Raw genomic sequence first — 21112 nt, 5'->3', positions numbered from 1 at the left:
ATACGAGAATAAAAGTTACAGTGCAGTATAAGAAATTAAACACTGAAGAGCAGTTAAAACAGTTAAATATATAAAAGCAGATAAAATAGGAATTTCTCTTTATATGCTTATATAGATTGTCATACAGTGTCAACAATGCAACTTCAGTATAGGAAATGAACAGTTATTTAAAGAAAGGCAACATCAAAAAGATAGGTCTTCAGCCTTAATTGAAAAGAACTGAGAGTTGCAGCAGACCTGCAGTTTTCTGGGAGTTTGTTCCAGATATATGGAGCATAAAAACTAAACGCTGCTTCCCCCTATTTAGTTCTGACTCTGGGGACAACAAGCAGACCTGTCCCAATAGACCTGAGAGGTCTGGGTGGTTCATAGTGTAGTAGCAGATCAGAAATGTATTTTGGCCCTAAACCATTTAGTGATTTATAAACCAGCAAAAGTATTTTGAAATCAATTCTTTGAGGCACTGGAAGCCAGTGTAGAGATTTCAGAACTGGAGTGATGTGATTCACTTTCTTCGTCTTAGTGAGGACTCGAGCAGCAGCGTTCTGAATCAGCTGCAGCTGTCTGATTGATTTTTTAGGGAGACCTGTAAAGACACCGTTATAGTAGTCAAGTCTACTGAAGATAAAAGCATGGACAAGTTTTTCCAAATCCTGCTGAGACATAAGTCCTTTAACCCTTGATATTTGACCCTGACTTTGTAATTGTCTTAATGTGGCTGTTAAAATTCAGGTCTGAGTCCATGACTATACCAAGATTTCTGGCTTTGTCTGTTTTTAACATTGTCGTTTGAGTGCTGACTTTTAATCGTTCCTCTTTTACTCCAAAAACAACCACCTCAGTTTTTTCTTCATTTAATTTAAGAAAGTTCTGGCACATCCAGTCGTTAATTTGTTCAATGCACTTAGTTGTTGTATTGGACTATAGTCCCCTGGTGATAAGGTTATATACATTTGTGTGTCACATTTGAGCCAGTGGAAGCATGTAGATGTTAAACAGGAGAGGCCCCAGAAAGGAGCCTTGGGGAACTCCACACGTCATATTTGTATGCTCAGATGTATAATTCCCTATAGACACAAAGTAGTCCCTATTCTTTAAATAAGACTCAAACCACTTTAGTACTGAGCCAGAAATGCCAAGCTAGTCACACAGTTTGTACCCAAGAGCAAAGAGAAGCTTCTAAACACACTGCATTGTGTCTGGTGGAGTCACAAGCATTGTCTTGAGTGGCGGAGATCGCTCTGGCGGCTGTGGCGCAGGCGGAACACGCCGCAGATGTACCTGATGAAATGAAGGGGTTAAACTTGCATGGTTTGGCGGGAGTGCTCGTGTGTTACTCAAGCAGTCAGCACGTGGTCTCTACTTTTACAAACCTCACATCAAAATGTTTTTCTGTTCCACACACAACCGTTGGTGGATGGGTCACCATGCAGTAAGAGGTAAGGGACAGACAAAAATCTGAAGTGCCGGTACTCAGTACCAGTGGGTATCAACCCATTTTAGGCACTAAATCCAAAACAAAAATAAATTAATAAATAAATAATGCCTAATTTTTATGCTCACGAAAATGAAAAAATGGGCCACAAACCAAATTTGATTTTGATAATTATAATGATTATTTATAATGTGTCCAATTTGTGTGACCAGAAAGTTGCTGTTCGTGTATATATGTAAGTATACAAGGAACTATGACAAAAAAGTTAATCTAATATCAAATTCCATCCATGGCCCATTTATCATTTCCTATTTTTGATTAAAGCATACAATTGAAAGTAGAAAAACAAGCTGTTATTAGTTTTGTTTTGTTTTTATTCATAAATCAATACCGAAATAACCGAAATAATTTTTTTGGATTCCTAATTGAATATGCAAAGAACGAATGATACACGGATTATGCTAATATTCGGTAAATGCATGATTTTCACAGGTCAAAATGCATTCTAGCATTATACTGCAACTGAGAACATATTGCATGCCAAACCTTCAATTTACATATTTGGCATAGTTGCTATTTTATAAACTAATGTTTATTAGACCAACATCTATTAAACATCAACTTAATTACAAAAGTAATTAAACTTTTAATGCATGCAGTTTAAAAAGAAGTCAAATGGATGTACGTTATTTTAAAAACGGTTCTAATAAAAAGAGGAAGTCTCATTGCCACAGACACTGCAGTTTTACATAGCCAAACTGGTTGAATCTGAGTAGTATTATACTGCACTTAATATGGCGGCGGTGGGCGCGGCCGGAAAAAACAGTACTGTAGGAACCAAAAAGCAGTTTTTGTTTATATTTTAAGAACAATATTTATTATTTTAAGACCACCTATTTTGGTTATAGTTCTGATCCACTGATATTGATTGACATCTAGGGCACTGATTGAGAAATCGGCCGCACCAAGTAATGTGGTTGTAGTATAATGAATGTGATAAAGGGGAAGTTGGAAACATCAGTGCAAAGTTTTGGGAGTCCTAGCATTAGTTTTCAACCATCTGCGCTATTATAGCCTAATAATAATGTTGTAACTTTAGACCAAATACATAAAAAAGGTCTGTCCTCAAACGTTTCTGACTCTGGGAAAATGGGGAGAAACATTACTGTAGGAGCCAAAAAAGCAGTTTTTGTTTATATTTTAAGAACAATAGTTATTATTTTAAGACTTGCCATATTTCTTTTATAGTTCTGATCCACTGATTTTGATTGACAGCTAGGCCACTGATTGACAAATAGGCTGCACCATAGTAATTGTGGTTGTAGTATAATTAATGTAATAAAGGGAAGTTGAAAACATCAGTGCAAAGTTTTGGGGGTCCTAGCTTTAGTTGAGACCAAACAGTTTTTTAACCATCTAGTCATCCTGTTCATCTTATTTGATTTTTACCAAAAATACTGTAATCTCTGATCTATCTCTTCATAGATTGTAGGCTATTCTATAAGATCTTTTATTGATAACTTATGTAATGTAACTAATGTCACTTCCATGCACTGGGGATGCCTTGAAACAGTTTCAGTTTCCCTGCGGAGCCCCGCCTGTGTCTTGATTTGAAGGGTGTAAAAAACTAGTTAAACGTGTTAAACCATCCTACACGGGGGTGTCTTGATTTGAAGGGTATATGGGTCCGTGTTCTGACAGTCTTTGTGAGGTAGACTGCTTTGTTTCAAGGGACCAACTTTTATTTCTTTTCTTCATTTATTTTTTGTTTTAACTTTTTAAAGTACATAAGTACTACATGTACAATATGTAGCAATGAGGTAGAAATGATATAAAGAATACCAAATATAAAATAAGGATGGAATCAAAATCTTAAGCAGTTCTCAACTAAATGTAATTACAGAAATAGTAACAGTCTTTGAATAAAAGTGATTCAAGTGGCTAAGTTGGCATCCCTGTGAGACTCAATGTGCTTATCATAGGTTCAGCTCATGGGTTGGTTGTGACTGTGACCTTTCATCACATCTCTCAATAACGAATAACTTTTTTAATTATAACATCTAAAGCATGTGAAATATACACCCTATCTGAATATCTGTCATTTATTTTCCTTACATCAGGTCTGTCTGTATGGCGTTTCACTCTCTAGCTGTAATGCAAATTAAAAAAGACACAAATATAACTTCTTATCCAAATAGAACTTCTTATCCATATGCCTTGTGTTACACTGTGCTCTATTGCACCTTTGGTGAGCAAATACGTGACAAGATGTGTTGTTGTCGGAGTTATTACAAGTACTACTTAATTTGAGTGGAACATTTCCCCTTTTTAACATACATTACTCATGAGCAATTGCCGTCTTAAACTTGTTAATGGCACTTAAGGCTTCTTATCGCCTTCTTGTCAAAAACCTTGCAATGACTATAACTACTTCTTAAAATTAGCAATCATGGAGAAACAATTATATTACAGTGTGACATTTTCTGCTAATAGCTATCTATGTTGTATTTTTTTTTTTAAAGATAAACAAATTAGCCATGTTTCTATATTTACTAGTGAATAAATTCAAACAGGATAAAACTGAAAAAACTTCAAATGTGTTACAAAACTCACATATCTCTTGAAAATATTTGACATACCGTGATACAGCAACTTAACAATGCCCAGTGAGAGTATTATAAAATCGCCAATTTCAAATATTCACAGCTCACACTGGGGCATTAAGGTCACTGATATTCACAACTTATTCAAACAAATCATCATATTCAAAAGAAAGCGGTTTTATTTTGGCTTCAAGGAAGTTTTCAACCAATAAACACCACAAAGTGCAGTAACAAATAATAGAAATGTAAGTGGTTTTTTAATATTGGTCTAATTTTCTTGTGTAACTACATACTTTTCATGTTTAAAGCTTCCAAAAGGACATTGGAAGAGTGACTTGACTTTTTTTTTTGCTGGACACTTTCATGTGTAAACAAATTTGGCTGTTGACCCCCTGGATGGGGTGTGTGAGCGTCCGGTTGTACTAAAAAACAGACAGCTAGAGACAGCTGCTCATTTATCCTTGTAAGTACAATTTGTTTTTCGCTAGCCAAAATTAATAACCAATTAATATTACAGTTAACCTGAATTACATATGCACCTTGCTAACCATGCTAGCTAGCCATCAGGTCCTTATTGCCAAACTGTCTTATTTTAATGTCTCCTCGTTAGCAACAAAATGGATTGCGTCGTATCTAACTGGTAGAGAACAATATGTTTCTGTGAGTGGTTATCGTTAATCAGCTCTTGGCTTATGCATAGGGTTACCACAAGGATCGATACTTGACCGCTTTTGTTTAGTTTATATATTAATGATTTGCCGTTTGTTTGCCCTGAAGGCCAAACACTAATGTATGCGGACGACACCGTAGTATATGTGCATGCCAAGACAAAACATCTGGCTGCTGCCAAACTTACCACAGCCATGGTTTAGATCACCGATTGGCTAAATCGTTCCTACCTTCATCTTAATGTAAATAAAACTGTAGGAATGTTTTTTCACAAAAAGAAAATGTAACATTGTGTCAAATATAACCATCTCAGGGCAAAACATTATGATTGTGTCACAATTTAAGTATCTGGGCATTATTATCGACTCTAATCTTGCTTTTACAGCGCATATTAAGAAAGTGTGCAATAGGGTCAAGTTTAGCCTAGCAAATTTGAAATATATTAGTAATGCCCTAACTTGTAATACTGCCAAATTATTTACAGATGCCATGATTATGTCACATCTAACATATTGTCTGACAAGCTGGGGACAAACTAACAGCTCATCATTAAAGCCACTAGCTACTCTTTGCAAGAAAACACTCAAAGTTTTGGACCAGCAGCCGAACAGCTCACATCACTGTATTATCCTAAATAACCGTAAACTGCTGAGCTGGGAAGATGTAATTAAATACAAAAACATCTGTCTGGTGTACAAAATTCTGCATAACACTGCTCCTACTCCTTTGAACTCTTTCATAACACAACGTAACAACAGCAGTCAGATCACTAGAAGCACTGCACGAGGTGACCTTCTAATTACATTCAGGAAAAGTACATTTGGCCAATTATCATTTTCTGTTACGCCATTACAAAACTGGAATTCATTGCCCACTACAATCAAAGATATACATACACCTTAACCATTTTGACACTCAGGTTGCGAGACAAGAAACGCAAACACGCAAAAACAATGTGCTGCAGCCGTAGCAGCAACCAAACAAACCGGAGATGGATTCAATCAATAGTTACAGTTAGTTACTCGTTAAAGAAATTGAGACACAGCCGATGTGATCCCGACTGGTGGTGGCCATGCTAACATAGCTAACTGCTAATGTTGTCAGAGGATCGGACAAGCGGGCCACGTCTGCTTACAATAACTTAGCCACTTGAATCACTTTTATTCAAAGACTGTTACTATTTCTGTAATTACATTTAGTTGAGAACTGCTTAAGATTTTGATTCCATCCTTATGTAGTTTTATATCTGGTATTCTTTATAATCATTTCTACCTCCTTGCTACATATTGTATACATGTAGAACTTATGTACTTTAAAAAGTTAAAGCAAAAAAGAAATGAAGAAAAGAAATAAAAGTTGGCCCCTTGAAACAAAGCAGTCTACCTCACAAAGACTGTCAGAACACGGGGAATACCAATGAACATCAGGTTTGGGATTCACTATGCCTTTGCCTTAGGACAAATTGGTGTGTATTATCTAACTGCGGATGTTGTTGCCATTGCTTGTTTGGCCCCTAAATCTTTGATGTCAAATATAAAATCTAAATGTGACAGCATTCATAGTGATGTTTGGTACACATTCTTTGGCTTGAAACAAATTACATTCTTTTAATATAAAGTTTACAGAAGAAATAGTTTGTCTGTCTTAGGTCATAACTGTAACATTCATGAATTGAGTGGCATTCCTTTTCAAGAACATTTCATAGAAGGCTAGTCTCACTGTACACAAAACTGTTATTTTTACTTTGTGTTGTAATTTTTACATTTAAACTTTTGTGTTAATTGTGTATTAATCACTACTTGCAGCCATTAACCAGTACATTTCCATAGTGTTTTTGGCAATGAAAGAGCAGGAATGACAGCTGAATTGGCAAGTTAAAATGTTATTGAATGTATTACCTCCTCTGAGCAGTATGGAAATCAAAGCAGTTGCACATTGAAAAAAGGCCACGTAGAAATCACTGTATGTGTAGGTGTATAATACTGCAGGGGCACTAAAGACCTTGTATTTGTTTTTCAAAGGAGTTCTCTTCATGTTTGTTTTCTATTGCACGTGTTTTACCTGTTCTTTTGAGCATCCAGACAATAGCAGAGTAACTATGTAGCAGCCGAGAAAGCTAGCAAGCTTGTCAACAATAATATCTTGTTGTAGTTTCACATTATCTGTGTTATATATTTATAAATATGTACTCCAGTCATAAGATGGGTGACAGTTTTCTTTGAATGCACACAAGGTTCAGTCATTGGTGAAAATGTTAACGCAACCCCACACAATTTGATTACTTAGAAATGGGATCATTTCAATTGTTAAATTCGAAACATTTAACATATAATCACAGGCTGTATAAAAGAAATGGACGTTTGAAGGCTATAATTTGGAATTTTGGGAGTCACTATCTTTTGTTTTTTGGAGCTAGAAGTGACCATATTTGTACGAGATGGGTGGAGCTAAGTAATCAGCTAGCGCTAGCTAGTTTAGTTTAGTTTATTAGTTTATAATGTCTTGGACAGACCCCCTTAATTAACTATACAGTAAAAGGAGCAGCTTTAGCCTCAACGGCTAATTTCCAGCTAACAATAGGCATCATAAAATTCAATGGTTAACATATTAAAATTCCCCTTCTGGCCACGCCCACCGCTGTCATGTTACGTGCATTATAATACTACTAATCTGATCTGTGTGTAGATCATTTGCATGTGACATATAATGCCAGAGCAGAGTCTAAAGTCAAACTGTGTTCATTTGGTTATTCTGGAAGGATTGCCCAGCGGTCTAAAGGTAAGTGTTAAAATTCTTTGTCGTTTCTGTGGAAATTTGAGCTATTGTATACTTGTAAAACAATGTCATTGCGTTAGAATGATTAAAGAAAAAGATGCTGAGGAAAACCTATGGGCTGAAATATGTGCCACCCAGAAAATGAGAACAGCAAATTGTGTTGCGCTAAAAGTGTGGAGTCAGTAGAGAAAAGTCATCTGGTGTTGTGCTATTCATCATCATCACGCCATCATAGCCTATTTTATGTTCCTTGTATATTTATGTCATAATTTGATGTTGGAAAACCATGTCAAAACAACAATCATGTTGCTAAATTATTCTCTTTCCCTCTCTCTCTGACACTCTCATGTCTCACCAAATGGAGAATTGTATGTTAAAGGTCCAACATGTAACATATTTACTGTATTATGTCAAAAAATGGCTACAATATGTCATCAGATATTAAGGAAACATGCTAAGTTGAAATACTATCTTCTCTCACTACAACGCTAAAGCCAGTATTTTCTCCTTTGAAATTTCCATTCCGGGAGATGGATTCAATCAATAGTTACAGTTAGTTACTCGTTAAAGAAATTGAGACACAGCCGGTGTGATCCCGACTGGTGGTGGCCATGCTAACATAGCTAACTGCTAATGTTGTCAGAGGATCGGGCAAGTGGGCCACGTCTGCTTACAATAACCATGACCGACATATGACAGAAACTGCAAGTTTGACTCATAATGGAAACTGGCAATTTAACTGTGGCTGTCAGTCTGGTACACAGGATAGCGAGGTTGCTGTTTTTTTAGCGGCTGTTAAAGTAATATTTGGCGAGAAAGGGTGGCTGTCAGTCGGTACAGAGGATCGCGAGGTCCCGGTCTTTTTAGCGTTTGTTGTTGTTACGTTTAGCCGATAAAAGGTGACCATTAGCCGGGTACAGAGCTTTGCGTGAGCACAGTTTTAAGACTGTCAACATAGCCAGCATCAAGCTACTCTGCTGAGCTGTGGAGTAATGTCTGGCAATGCGGGACTAGCATCTAGCTAGTAACCTGTCTGCCGTAACCATTTTAAACAATAACTGTCAGTATTACATATTGCACCTTTAATGAAATGCTGCGTAGAATGTAAAATAATCTAGTTTTGTTTCAAACAAGGCCCATGCACCCAACATCCATCTATTGCATCAGGAATCATGAGAAAACCGAGAGACACACTGTGGAGAACCATGTTTGTGCTACTGGGCATTGGTTTCATCTGGTGTCTAAGTTTGACGTATTACTTCCTGGTCTGTATCTTCCTTCCTTCCTTCATTCCTTTATTCCCCTAATATAAACATCAGTTAAATTCAGGTCACAACTGTTTGCCTTATACACACACACATCTGCTTACAATCAAAATGCCTTATCTTACCAGCTTTTTGAAGTGTGTCTTGTCTGTCTAAACTGGTTTTAGAGCAATTCGGAACAGGAGGGCATCAGCATGACCGGTCACAACAGACTGAGGCAGCATGGAACATTGAGGATAAAAACAGCCAGGCCTGAAGGTGATAAGAGAGAGCACAGTGATAATGAGAAGAGTCAGGCAGAAGAAAAAACCACTTCATTTACTAACCCATAAAACTTTATCTCTGGGTGTAGGAAAATAAGCTCAACGTGCAACACACTCTCTCTTCTCCACATAGCCATTGAACAGTGAAGCAAATTTGGTATAATGATGGAGAATGGTGAATAGAGAATGATTAGGCTGCTATCTTTTTAATTGCACATTGTAGAAATTAGGAACATCTGTTCAATCATTCAGTCACAGTAGCGGTGGCTAAGAAAGACCATTCAAATAGGAGTTATTTATTAGAAGGGCTATCTTGGGGATGTAAAATTGAGAGTGAGATTGAAGTAATAGTGGGTAAAAAGCGGTGAATTTCTTCTACCCTCTTGAAACAAACTCTTGCATCCTTATGAATTGAAAATGAAAATGAGATTTCTTGTCAATAGACATCACAACCTCTGCTCCCTCTCTCTCTTAATTCTCCCCGACTTTCTTGCTTGTCTCTGTCTCTCCTTTTTTCAATTCCCCTTTATATTCCTAGAAATAATGGAGAGTATTGTCAAGTTTGTGGAAGAAATCCTGAACATGGTGGGATCCTCTGACGATTGTGAGCAAGTTTTTTTTTTTTTCTGCATGCAAATACACGTTTATTATGTCACAGCTCTCAGTTAATATATCAATTTCAGTGAAGTGGCACCACATCAAATTAAAATATAAATTCCCTGGTAATATTTGCTTTGAGTATAAATTGTATAATATGGCTGATTGCTTCAACAGCTCTTTTCACATGCAAATCTCTTAAAAACATGTTCAAAGCAGAGAGATACTTACTCAAATTAACACTACAAACTCTCCCTGTCAGTCTCTCCCCTGTCTCCCTTGAAGGACTACAAAGAAGAACTACAGTCACTCCCGATTAAAATGGAGGCAGAAAAAGAGAAAGAACAGCTGAGGGATGAGATGCTGAAGGAGCTGCGTTCTGATAAACTCCACCTGCAGCAACAAGTGGCTCACATGGAGAAACACCTAAAGCTACAGGCAGAGAAGGAGGAGAACAATGTCCAACAAGGCAAATCTGGTAAAATGACCCTCATGATCAAATTAAAAGCAGAATGCTAACTGTACTCCCACAGTGGCCTGTTTTAACATGGAGAAACTCTACTATGACGATACAGTAGATATAGTCTAAAGCAATTACAGTTATATCAGCACAGGAGTGATGAATTCAGATGTGTTGATATGACATATGTAGGCTTATTGAACAAAAACATTGACTAGAAGCACATGATTGACTAAGAATAATAAGGTATAATTAGGGCTGTGCAATTAATCAAAATTTAATCGTGATTATGATTTCGGCACCCCATGATCACAAATCAGAATAATCGAAGAAAAAAAAAACATAGCTCACTAGATATAATGTCATTCTTTTTGTCATAGTGTCTACTAATCCAATGACAAGTCCGAAATCAACAATACATTAGTCTGTCTCTCTTTGCGATTGCCTTGCCCCTCCCTACTCAAGACATATATCTTAACAAATGTGTCAAAAATGTCTAATTTGATTTTTTTTAAAAGAGGCTTAGTAGTTTATCAAAACAGCAGGGCACTGTAGTTTTTTAGCAAATGTTACCCCAAATTGAGTAAAGATGCTGTTGTTAGGGACTATTTTCAGCTGTGGATGTATACACAGTTTGGTACTCTGGTGAGTTTATGACAGCAAGACGGCATACAGTATGTGAGATCAAAATAAACTACAGTTCCCATGTTCATCATGATGAAGGAACATGTCACGGAACACTGTGTTGCTCGCTCGTGTGTTTTTAATAGTTTTTGCACAACAATTGAGTTTTATGCAGAGGGATCAGCTACAAAGACAGTACTTGTTGGCAGGATAAATCTCTGTCCATTTTGGTCTTTTCATGGTTTTTTTTCTGCCACGCAAAAACATACTTATGTCTCAGTCAATATGATTTAATTGTCTCTAAAATGCATTTTCACTGAGTAGTACTACCTCATTAAAATAGGAATGGCCTGGTAGTGATGGCTGAATATTTCTTAATTTAATATTCTATGAGTAATAGTTGGCTGATTGCTTCAACAGTTGTTTTCTGATGTAGGTTTCTTGAAAACATGTTAAAAGCAGAGGGCTATTTACTCAAACTAACAATACAAACTCTCCCTGTCAGTCTCTCCCCTGTCTCCCTTGAAGGACTACAAAGAAGAACTACAGTCACTCCAGATTAAAATGGAGGCAGAAAAAGAGAAAGGACAGCTGAGGGATGAGATGCTGAAGGAGCTGCGTTCTGATAAACTCCACCTGCAGCAACAAGTGGCTCACATGGAGAAACACCTAAAGCTACAGGCAGAGAAGGAGGAGAACAATGTCCAACAAGGCAAATCTGGTAAAATGACAAATAGAGCATGAATGCTAACTGTATTCCCACAGTGGCCGGTTTAACATGAAGAAACTGTCTCTCATTGCGATTGCCCTACCCATACTGAAGACGTAGGCCTATATCTTTACAAATGGGTCAAACTGGTATAATTAGATTTTTCAAAAGAGGCTAATTAGTTTTTTTTGGTGTTCTGGTGAGTTTACGACAGCAAGACAGCATATGTGGGATTGAGTAAAAGTAAACTACAGTGCCCATGTTCACCATGATGAAGGAACATCGAACATGTGAACACGATGTGGCTCACTGGTGTGTTTTTAATAGTATATGGACAACAGTGTTGCTTTATGCAGAGGAACTGGCTACAAAGACAGTAGCAGGCTAAGTCACACACCATACAGATGCTTTCATTTATAATACATTATAGTAAACACCCAGGCTGTGCTTGCTCTGCAGGGTAGAGTTTCAAAGATTGTGAATAAGAATGAATCATTTGCAGTGCAGCCATCTCACCCTCAATGTTCACTACTTTAAAGACCCAGAGAAACAGGTTACATTGTGCAATGGGGTTCTTACATTTTTATTTTATTAGGAATGGGCTTTGGTGAATCCGAACTAAATCTTTAAACACCAGAGTCACACAATAGGACAAACAAATCGATTAAGAGAGCGGTAGATCAGCAGCTCCCGTGAGAGGTAAAATTACTGTTTTTGTCATAGGAGTCTGGTGGCTTTGAAGATAGCATATTTAACGGCTTCAGTTTCCCGTGATAAAGTTCTGTCTGACGACCAGGTCAAACAGTGAAAATGATCTAAGCCTAAATATAGCGTAGCCTACACTTCCATTGATATGATTTTTTTTTTAGGAGGCCTTCTTTTGGTTCGGGTTCAGTTTAGCCTACTAGAAAATATCACAGGCTCGGACCGGTCAAAAAGTGACAAAGCAGCGTTACTGTATAACTAGGGTGACCAGATTTCCCGGAAATAAAACCGGGACACTTTGTCCGTGACCGTAGTGCTCGTGCACGCACACGCTGTGCCAGCCCAGATCAGACATAGACACAGACAGTAACTTCATTATTTTGATTGTAGGCTCCTCATCTAATAATAAAAGTGTTTTTTCCTGTAAAATTAACAAAATTGCAGTAACAGCTTTTTTCAGTTTATTGTGAGATTTATGTTGAGATTTCTTCTAAAAAAGATTTTTTGTTATTTATTCCAATAACACCAAAAGAATTAAAATGATATATTGGAAAGTGAATTTGTATGCACCTATTTCTACTTTTTTCTGAATCAATGTATGCTGCAAATATATTTATGTAAAGAGAAACATAGATTACAATCAAAATATAAAAACATAATGGAATATATTGCAGTAAGGCTCTCAGGCATTCTGTATTGTTTAAATATTTATTCTCCTTTGGATCGACTTTTCTAATTATATCTGAGTCAGCACACATGTAGCCTAGGCATCATTTACTCTTCCCTTCTGTTTTGCGTCTTTTGTTGAGGAAGTATAACCTCCTTAAATGTGCTTATGACAATTATTCACCTCAATGATACATTAATTCATTTTAATGTATTAATAAACCCTTGGACTGTAATATTTCAGATGTGTTTGAGCAAGATTTCTGCTCATGTCCAAAACTTTGTGCACATTCAAAATAAAGTATATCTGTGTTCTCTGTGATTTGGAGGAGTCGTGATATTTTGAGAAAAATGAAGTTATAATAGGCTATTACAAGAATAAAGACACTATATTTCAGAAAGTAATCTACCTGCACCATAGTCTGCTGTGCATTACGTGATTGCTCTGCGGATAAGGTAGATCTCAGACCTTCTGACAGACACAGATCCCCGCAGACGCGTAACTATCGGTAAGCAGGGTAAGCGGTGCTTACGGGCCCGGACCAATCAGGGGCCCGCGTGACTGGAAGATATTGATTGACAGCCGGGGCCCCCTATCGCATTTGGCCACTGACCAAGCGAGAGTGAGAACGGGTCAAATTAATTTCCTTGTTTCAGAGACCGTTCTCTTCACGTGTGTGACTCAAACATCTCACATTTACCAACAAAACGTACAACGAAAGACCGTGCAGAACATTTCAGACCGTCCTGCCAACCTAACGTTTTTTTCACTCTAAAGTCACTGAAAGCTGCTGCTGTTTACATCCTTTCTGATCTCTGCAGTGGGCGGGGCTGCTGAGTTCCCCCCGCGACTGACACACACACACACACACACACACACAAGGAAAAACCGGAGATGAGACGTACAGGATGACCTACATTTTTTTATTTGATTCATTCAATAAATTATTACTTTTTGTCTTAAATCCACCAGCCATTTTCATATTATACCAATATTTGCAGCATCCTGAGCCTTTTTGGTAAAGTTCCTAGGAAATCTCAGCCCAGAGTAATTAATTAATAGTAATAATTATTATTCTCCCCAAAACAAGTTTCCTTTTTTTTTTTTTAAAGAACTATACAAAAAAACTTTTTTTTCTTTCACTGTCTTCTGCAACTTCATTGCAACAAACATACAAAAGACATCGCAACTTTTATTGCAAAATCAGGCATTTTGGGCCGCAACAAAAAAAAAGGCCACAAAATCCTGGAGGGACTGCCCTTGTGTGTTTTTTCATGTGTTATGGGCATTCACCAGTGTTTTTTTGTTGTTGTTGTTGTTGTTGTTGTGGTGCGCGTAGGCTACTCCTGATTTTGTCATCTCATCTCTTAGCCTATATGCTGTGTCTCTATGATCCTATCCTGTCCTATTGATGGTAGCCTACTCGTGGACATTGCGCCGTCATCACGTGCTGTAGTAGGGGGGGGTCCGCCTTGATAATCCTGCTTTAGGGCCCGGTGTTGGCTCGTTACGCCACTGGTCTCTGGGTGAGAGAAATAGTTTAGCTAGGGAAGTGGCTGTACGCTGCTATACATCGGAGGTGGAAAACCGAAACTACTGCAGAAATACACGGAGCACAAACGCGACACATCTGCCGACAGCAGAGCGCATCCATAAACCTGAAGCTGCCCTGCATTTTACAGAGAGAGTGGACACTAAGCGACGCACAGGTCTGCTTCAGAGTCGGAACCGTATACTGGAAATGTCACAGCAACTTCAAACTAAATCATTAGTATTGTGCTCCTAAACTTTGTGTTAATGGCATCAATGTATTAGAGTGATTTGGCTATGATTCCTCCGAAAACTTCACCTTTCACAGCTTTCCTCACGTAGAGACGGTTGCTAGGTGATAGCAACAAATACAGCATGGTCGGACCCCGCACGTAGCTGCCCGTTCTATTCGCCTCGGAAAAATAAACTGGACAAAGTTACATTCGGGGCTACACTCAAAACATTCGGGGCTGAAGCCCCTGCAAAATCGGCTGACGCTGCTCCTGGTGTAAACTGGGACATTTTAGCGTCCCGACAGGCTAATTGAACTTTGGAATAACTGAAACTTACTGAATTTAATGACCAAATGAATGCATTTTAATGAATGGAGCATTTCTGAAAGAGCAAACAAGCTGTTGTCTTTTTCCGTAGATGATCAAATCAAAGAGGATGAAAATTGCCCACTGCCACCCATGGATGGATACCCACACTGTAAGGAGAAACTGAAGGTAACGTATTTCTTCATCATTGTAATGGCAACCTATCATTGAAACCTCATTGGTAAATATTCCTAAGAACATATTATCACTGTTATTGTTTATTCAATCATGTTGTCAGCATGCTTTTAAACTAACCAGTTAATCATGTTCATTTTGTGTTTACCTTCATGCAAAGCACTGTGTTGATCATAATAATGCATTTGTTTTGGTGTTGTGACCCTCAGTGGCTGGGGGAGATGTGGAGGACTGACCTTTGCTACAGCAATTATGGGGTGAATGGGTCTCTGTGCTCCATCCTGATCTACCTCAGTGAGGTACCTAAGTGGTTTCAAGCTCTCATATCACACAGTGTTAACACTTACCAGTGAAGACCTCATCACATACAGTAAATTGCTCATTTTTGTAAATGCAAAAAGTTGGAAAAAAGTGTATGGTTGATGCTGGTGTAACTGCCTCCTCTTTCTTTGTGTTGTGTTTAGATAGAGTCCTGGTGTCCTGTCCTTCCACGCCAAGTAGCTCTACTGGAAAACTCAGAGGTAAATGCCAAATAATGCAAGACTGCGTGATACTTTTGTGTGTGTGTGATAAGTAAAAGGTGTGTATATAACCTTTGCCGACCCGCTTTACCAGAGTAGTGTTTCTTTCTGTTTCTGTCAGAACACACCCTGAAACTGCACATCTAAATTCTAGTCCTTACATTTTTTTCACTGTTCCTTTTAGCCAACATAACCTGATGGCTACAAAGTCACAAAAGTCAGTACTCATTCATGATCCAAAAAGCTAATTGTCAAACTGAATGCTGATCATGATAGGGAGTAGAATGTGGCATAACTGTTCAGCTCAGTTGGAAAGAGCAAAGATTTAATTTGTCAGTGCTAAAATGGTAAGAAGCAGACCCGTATTAAGACAGTGTGGTGCCCCTGGGCACTATACCTCAAAGGGCCCCCACGTCCACCACCCCCTTTACTCGTGCTGTCCTCCTGGCAAAAATATCAGACATAATCAAGGGGATTTCTCAAATTTAATTTACTAACTTGTCCAACTACATACATGTAGGCACTATATTTAAATGTCTCAATTCAAAATGTCTATCAATTCAAAAAGCCAAAATCAATACTATATATACAGCAGCGTTGTGGGTCGGTCAATATGTATTTCTCCGACTTTATTTCACGGGCCCTGAAAGCAACTCCTCTGATTGCTCAAAAACTTTCAAAAGCATCATGGGAAAGCTAAAACTGCTTTAGCATCACAGCTAACGACAATAAAAGGACCGAAAATGAATAAGATATGGACAAAAGACAATCAATATTAGATCTAAGAATATGGATTTATTGCACAAAGTCCTCTTAAAGAAATACGAGTTCTACGAAATGAACCGCAGACTGCAGACCGGTCTTTTACACTTCTCTGCATACTGAATAAACTCACGAAGAAAATAAAAATGAAAAAATGTTTTTCTTTGCTTGCCAATTACATTGAATCAAGAAAGCCAACCACTTATCATTGTTTATAACAGTTAATATTTTACATTCATCATTATGATAACATTTTTGGGGGGTTTAAACTGGCCACTTTTGACTATTGTTAACCCCCATTCCCCAAATGGTACATTTGCGCGTACCTGTGGACCAACTCCAGTCTGACAGATTGGGGAAGGGGGAGTGATAGTGGTCATGTAATATTGATTTACTTATAATTTATTGTTATTATTGTGAAATTAGTGTTCATAAACGAGTAATTTATGGTCTTTCAACAATTTCATGTGAATAATATAACAATTTACGGAAAATATTGTTAAAGCTTGTGTCATGCGGTGCCCCCCCACTGGTTGTGAATGGTTGGTGCCCCTGGGCACTGGCCCAAGTGCCCTTATGGATAATCCACACCAGCCCGATAATCGGCCGTCGGACCGTCTGGCGAGGTCGGTGACTCGAGTCTGTTCGGTGTGACCCGTGCCGTCGGCCGTCCGAGGAGCCGTCGGCCTTCATTTGGGCCGACCCGACATGCTCAGTCTGGAGACAGGGCAGTCGAGACTCGTCCGGAAATGGGGAGCGGATGAGACTCCGCTCAAAATCTGACGAAAATCTTTTAAACTGACCTTTGTTGATCTGAAATGAAGACAGATTCAGAAACTGCATGCACAATGTACAATATGAGATCGTATTCTGAACAAGTTGCCATGACAGTCTGGCTGTGAATTTCCGGAGAAAAAAGAACCACGTGACGCGTTCGTCCATTCAGTTCACTTTTTGGACCTCAGGGACCCGACTGATCAGTCCGACTGCCTTTTCTGCCCGTCTCGTTGGTGTGTCAAGGCCTTAAAGATGAACTGAACTGAAAGAATCAACGTTGATAACCTGTTGGTTATGACAAATAAAAATGAATTACACTAAAAAATGTAATTAAAAAAAATCAATATAGCTTTTTTTAAGCAACACAAAAATTACGTTTGTTAGTACTAGAACGCTGACAATTTCGATGACGTCACTGGCATGGTAGGACCTGCGAAGGTAGCTATATAGGCTACAGTGCAGCATATTAAATACACGTGAAAATGAGTAATTTTAATGGCATGGGTTACGCATTTGAGCCTGTGAGGGACAGGCCTGTAGTGTCTGACTACCACCACATGGAGGACGATCAGTTTCAGTCATTTATTGTATCCAAGCACATTATGTATTTTAGGAAATAGAGACTGCTTATATATCGTGTGCATTAAGAGAAAATAGAAAAGGTCCTGTGCGTTTTAGAAAATCAATGCAGATAAATGGAAAATGTGACTGGACAAATTCATCCAATGGGATCGCTTGTTAAGTTAGCTGCACGCAAAATGTTAAAACCGAAATAAATAAAGTTAGCTGCACGTATTATCGCACCGTTGTGACGAAAAGAGAGCTGAGCCAGAAGGCAAAGCTCTCAATCTACCGGTCAGTTTTTGTTCCTACCCTCACCTATGGTCATGAAGGCTGGGTCATGACCGAAAGAACAAGATCGGCCGAAATGGGTTTCCTCAGGAGGGTAGCTGGCGTCTCCCTTAGAGATAGGGTGAGAAGCTCAGTTATCCATGAGGAGCTCGGAGTAGAGCCGCTGCTCCTTTGCGTCAAAAGGAGCCAGTTGAGGTGGTTCGGGCATCTGGTAAGGATGCCCCCTGGGCGACTCCCTAGGGAGGTGTTCCAGGCACGTCCAGCTGGGAGGAGGCCTCGGGGGAGACCCAGGACTAGGTGGAGGGATTATATCTCTAACCTGGCCTGGGAACGCCTCGGGATCCCCCAGTCGGAGCTGGTTAGTTGAACTCCCTCTGCATCAACAATGTGCCCTGAGACATCAGCTAGCTTCAGGGTGAGTAGAAAGGGACATTGGATTCTGTTTACAGACCCGCTGTGGTTTAGTTAGCAGCTAATAACGCATTATTATTGATCTGTGATATCATCGGAGTCATGGTTTATTTATACAGTCTATGGTCGGAGCGCTAGCTTGTGGAGTTTGACATAAGTGTTTAGCTGCTAGCCCTTTCCCTAGGTTGGATCGTTTGGTATCTAGCTTGGTTTTGTGACTCAATTTCAATGATGCCCAGTGTGTCAGTCCGTTTTGTTGAACACTATAAAGCCTACACGTTAGGCTTTATTATTTGTGCGTGTAAGTGAATATGTACGTGTTTTGTGTATGTCACAACAACGTTACATCCAGCTCTTTTCCTAGTTGATTGCTAGCATGCTGGATAACAGCTAAACCTCTCTGTCCTCTGCCTGATGTGAGTGTTTCAGCGCCCTGTCTCTGCGGCAGATAGCATCGGTGGTGTTGGTACTTGCCGTTGGTCTATCGGTCTGCCCTGTACTGTAGCCTGAAAAATCGATAATTGACGGAATGGCCTCAGGTTTCAGTCTGTTGGACTTAACCCTCACCAGTGACCCTGTTGTATCAAAAGTACAGCTCTCTAAATAGTCTGTCGCTAAAAAATGGTCGCTACAGACTCGAAATCCAGGGGCTGTTGGAGGGCTGGCCAGTTTTCAGGCAGCTAGCCATGAGTTGAGGACTGGTTTCCTTGTCAAAGGCAGCCTGTGGAAATGTATCGTAACCCCAGCTGCCTTAGCCCTATACAATTTATTACTGCAGCCAGGGGCAATGCAGTATGAACCCCCCCCCTAGACCTGTTGGTTTCCGTTTCCTCAGCCATGTCCGTTAGCCTCCAACTGTCTCAGACTGTTTACATTCTATGGCTGCTTATCATGCCAGTGACGTAGCCGATTATGGAATTCCAACATGGCGGCGCCCGTGTAACAACAACAACACTTTCAATGTACCATTGTATCCCTTTTAACAAATTCAGCCATTTTAATCATTGTACCAATGAGAAGAAATAAAATACATCTGTTATATCTTTAAGAAGTCATCATGTTGGAAAGGGATTCGGATGTCCAACCCAAATCTACAAAGTGGTAAATAATAAAGAATAAGCCTTGTGTTTTCTTAATTTTTTCAGGCGGTGTCTGACCATGCAGTGGTACGGGAAAGTCTAACAGGTCTGTATCCATCTCTGGAGAAGAGAGTCCAGTTCCGTTGGATTCACCAAAGAATTCGTAGTATGGAAGACATTTGGGTCAAGGCTGGACGCTCTCTGTCAGCCAAATACAACCTCACAGAGAGGAAAGCTAAACAGGTAATGTATACAGTACCTCTCCATTGTTTTGTTGGAATACTTATTGACAATTCATTAACCCCGCTCCCTCTTAGTTACTGTTGCTATGCCTTTTGTTCTCCAATGGGACATAGAGAGTTCATAATGATGAGGGGGGGCAGAATTCCCACTCAAAATATGCAATCATTTTTTAAACAAAGGCCACTCTAATGACCTATAACGTAATAGCCTATGGAATATACTGATTTAACATAGGAAGAATGTGTGTACACCTACTCTTTTTTCCATTTCTGCCTATTTCAATGTGAATTTCAATATGATACACATGGAATGAACACATTTTAATTTTTTCTTGTTAGAGGATGCTTTTTGAGCTGGCTGCCTCCCTTTCTGCTTAAATAGAAATCGTATTCGAGTGATACTTCAACCAGGAAAACAACTTTATAGATGTGAAATAAATAAATCCTAATGCTTTGTTAAACTCAACAAGACAGCCCTTCCATTATAGGGTACTTGATGTTGTCTGGATCTAAGTTTTACAGTTGGGTAAAAAAATCAACAGATAATGTGCTCTTAGCCCTTTCTTGGTCTTACTCGATTAAAAAACAGCATTTGAACTGTATTAGCACGTAAACAATTGTATTAAATTAAAAAAATTATGAAACAAAGGAGAGAGAACATTTGTCGTTGCATCTTGTCCTTGGACTCCCCAGATTCTGGTGCATCCCGGAGTAGTGACAGATGAATCGGGTGTTAGAATAGCAGAGGCTGCCTTCAGTGGGGGCCCTCTTGGGGAACTAGTCCAGTGGAGTGACCTCATCTCCACACTTCACATCCTGGGTCACCATCTTCACCTTACTGCCTCCATACCCGACCTCAAGCAGTGAGTATGCACACAAAAATATCCTTTTGTTGCAGGCTGCTTTCTTTCAGGGTAACTGGTGTCAGTGCATACTTGCATATACATTTCCACTCATTCAACCATTTTTCCTTCTTATAATAGCTCTATTTGTGTACATCCGTTATTGTGTTTCTATCTCTCTCTCTCTCTCTCTCTCTCTCTCTCTCTCTCTCTCTCTCTCTCTCTCTAGTTTTCTAGGGATTAAGACAGGTGGATGCCCAACTCATCATAAAAAAGTGGAGGCAAACCTGATCTATACAGATGTTATCGGCCTTAGACAGATTCAGGCAATACTACAGGCATCGTGGATCAAATACAGGCGAGTATCAGGTTTCTGTTTCTGATATTATTGTGTCTTTTTGAGTTATATGAGAGTGAGAGTATATGCACACATTCACTGTATGTATGCATGGTAGGTCATTTTGACATTGAAATGCTGAATCAAAAGTATACTTTGAAGGATTAAATGACATTCACTGATGTTTCAGTAATTGTAAAAGGCCCCATTTGATTAAGCCGACAACACTATCTGACAACCAGTTTTTAGACCA

General features: G+C 39.0%; 1 protein-coding gene across 1 annotated transcript in view; it reads left to right on the top strand.

The window, feature by feature from the left end:
• Positions 1-7427: 7427 nt before the first annotated feature.
• LOC144526077 (alpha-1,6-mannosylglycoprotein 6-beta-N-acetylglucosaminyltransferase A-like) overlaps positions 7428-21112 on the top strand; it is a 29455-nt gene continuing 15770 nt past the window's right edge. Inside the window, exons 1-12 of the mRNA XM_078263277.1 lie at positions 7428-7485; positions 8617-8747; positions 8915-9005; positions 9549-9614; positions 9870-10085; positions 11197-11412; positions 14954-15030; positions 15246-15335; positions 15501-15557; positions 19505-19681; positions 20374-20543; positions 20752-20880. Coding sequence (XP_078119403.1) covers positions 8655-8747; positions 8915-9005; positions 9549-9614; positions 9870-10085; positions 11197-11412; positions 14954-15030; positions 15246-15335; positions 15501-15557; positions 19505-19681; positions 20374-20543; positions 20752-20880 — 1382 coding nt within the window. The 5' untranslated portion in view covers positions 7428-7485; positions 8617-8654. The remainder of the gene's footprint in view (positions 7486-8616; positions 8748-8914; positions 9006-9548; positions 9615-9869; positions 10086-11196; positions 11413-14953; positions 15031-15245; positions 15336-15500; positions 15558-19504; positions 19682-20373; positions 20544-20751; positions 20881-21112) is intronic.

This window comes from Sander vitreus, chromosome 11, assembly GCF_031162955.1.
Source record: "Sander vitreus isolate 19-12246 chromosome 11, sanVit1, whole genome shotgun sequence".
NCBI classification, from domain to species: domain Eukaryota; kingdom Metazoa; phylum Chordata; class Actinopteri; order Perciformes; family Percidae; genus Sander; species Sander vitreus.
This window is presented reverse-complemented; position numbering and strand designations above follow the sequence as displayed.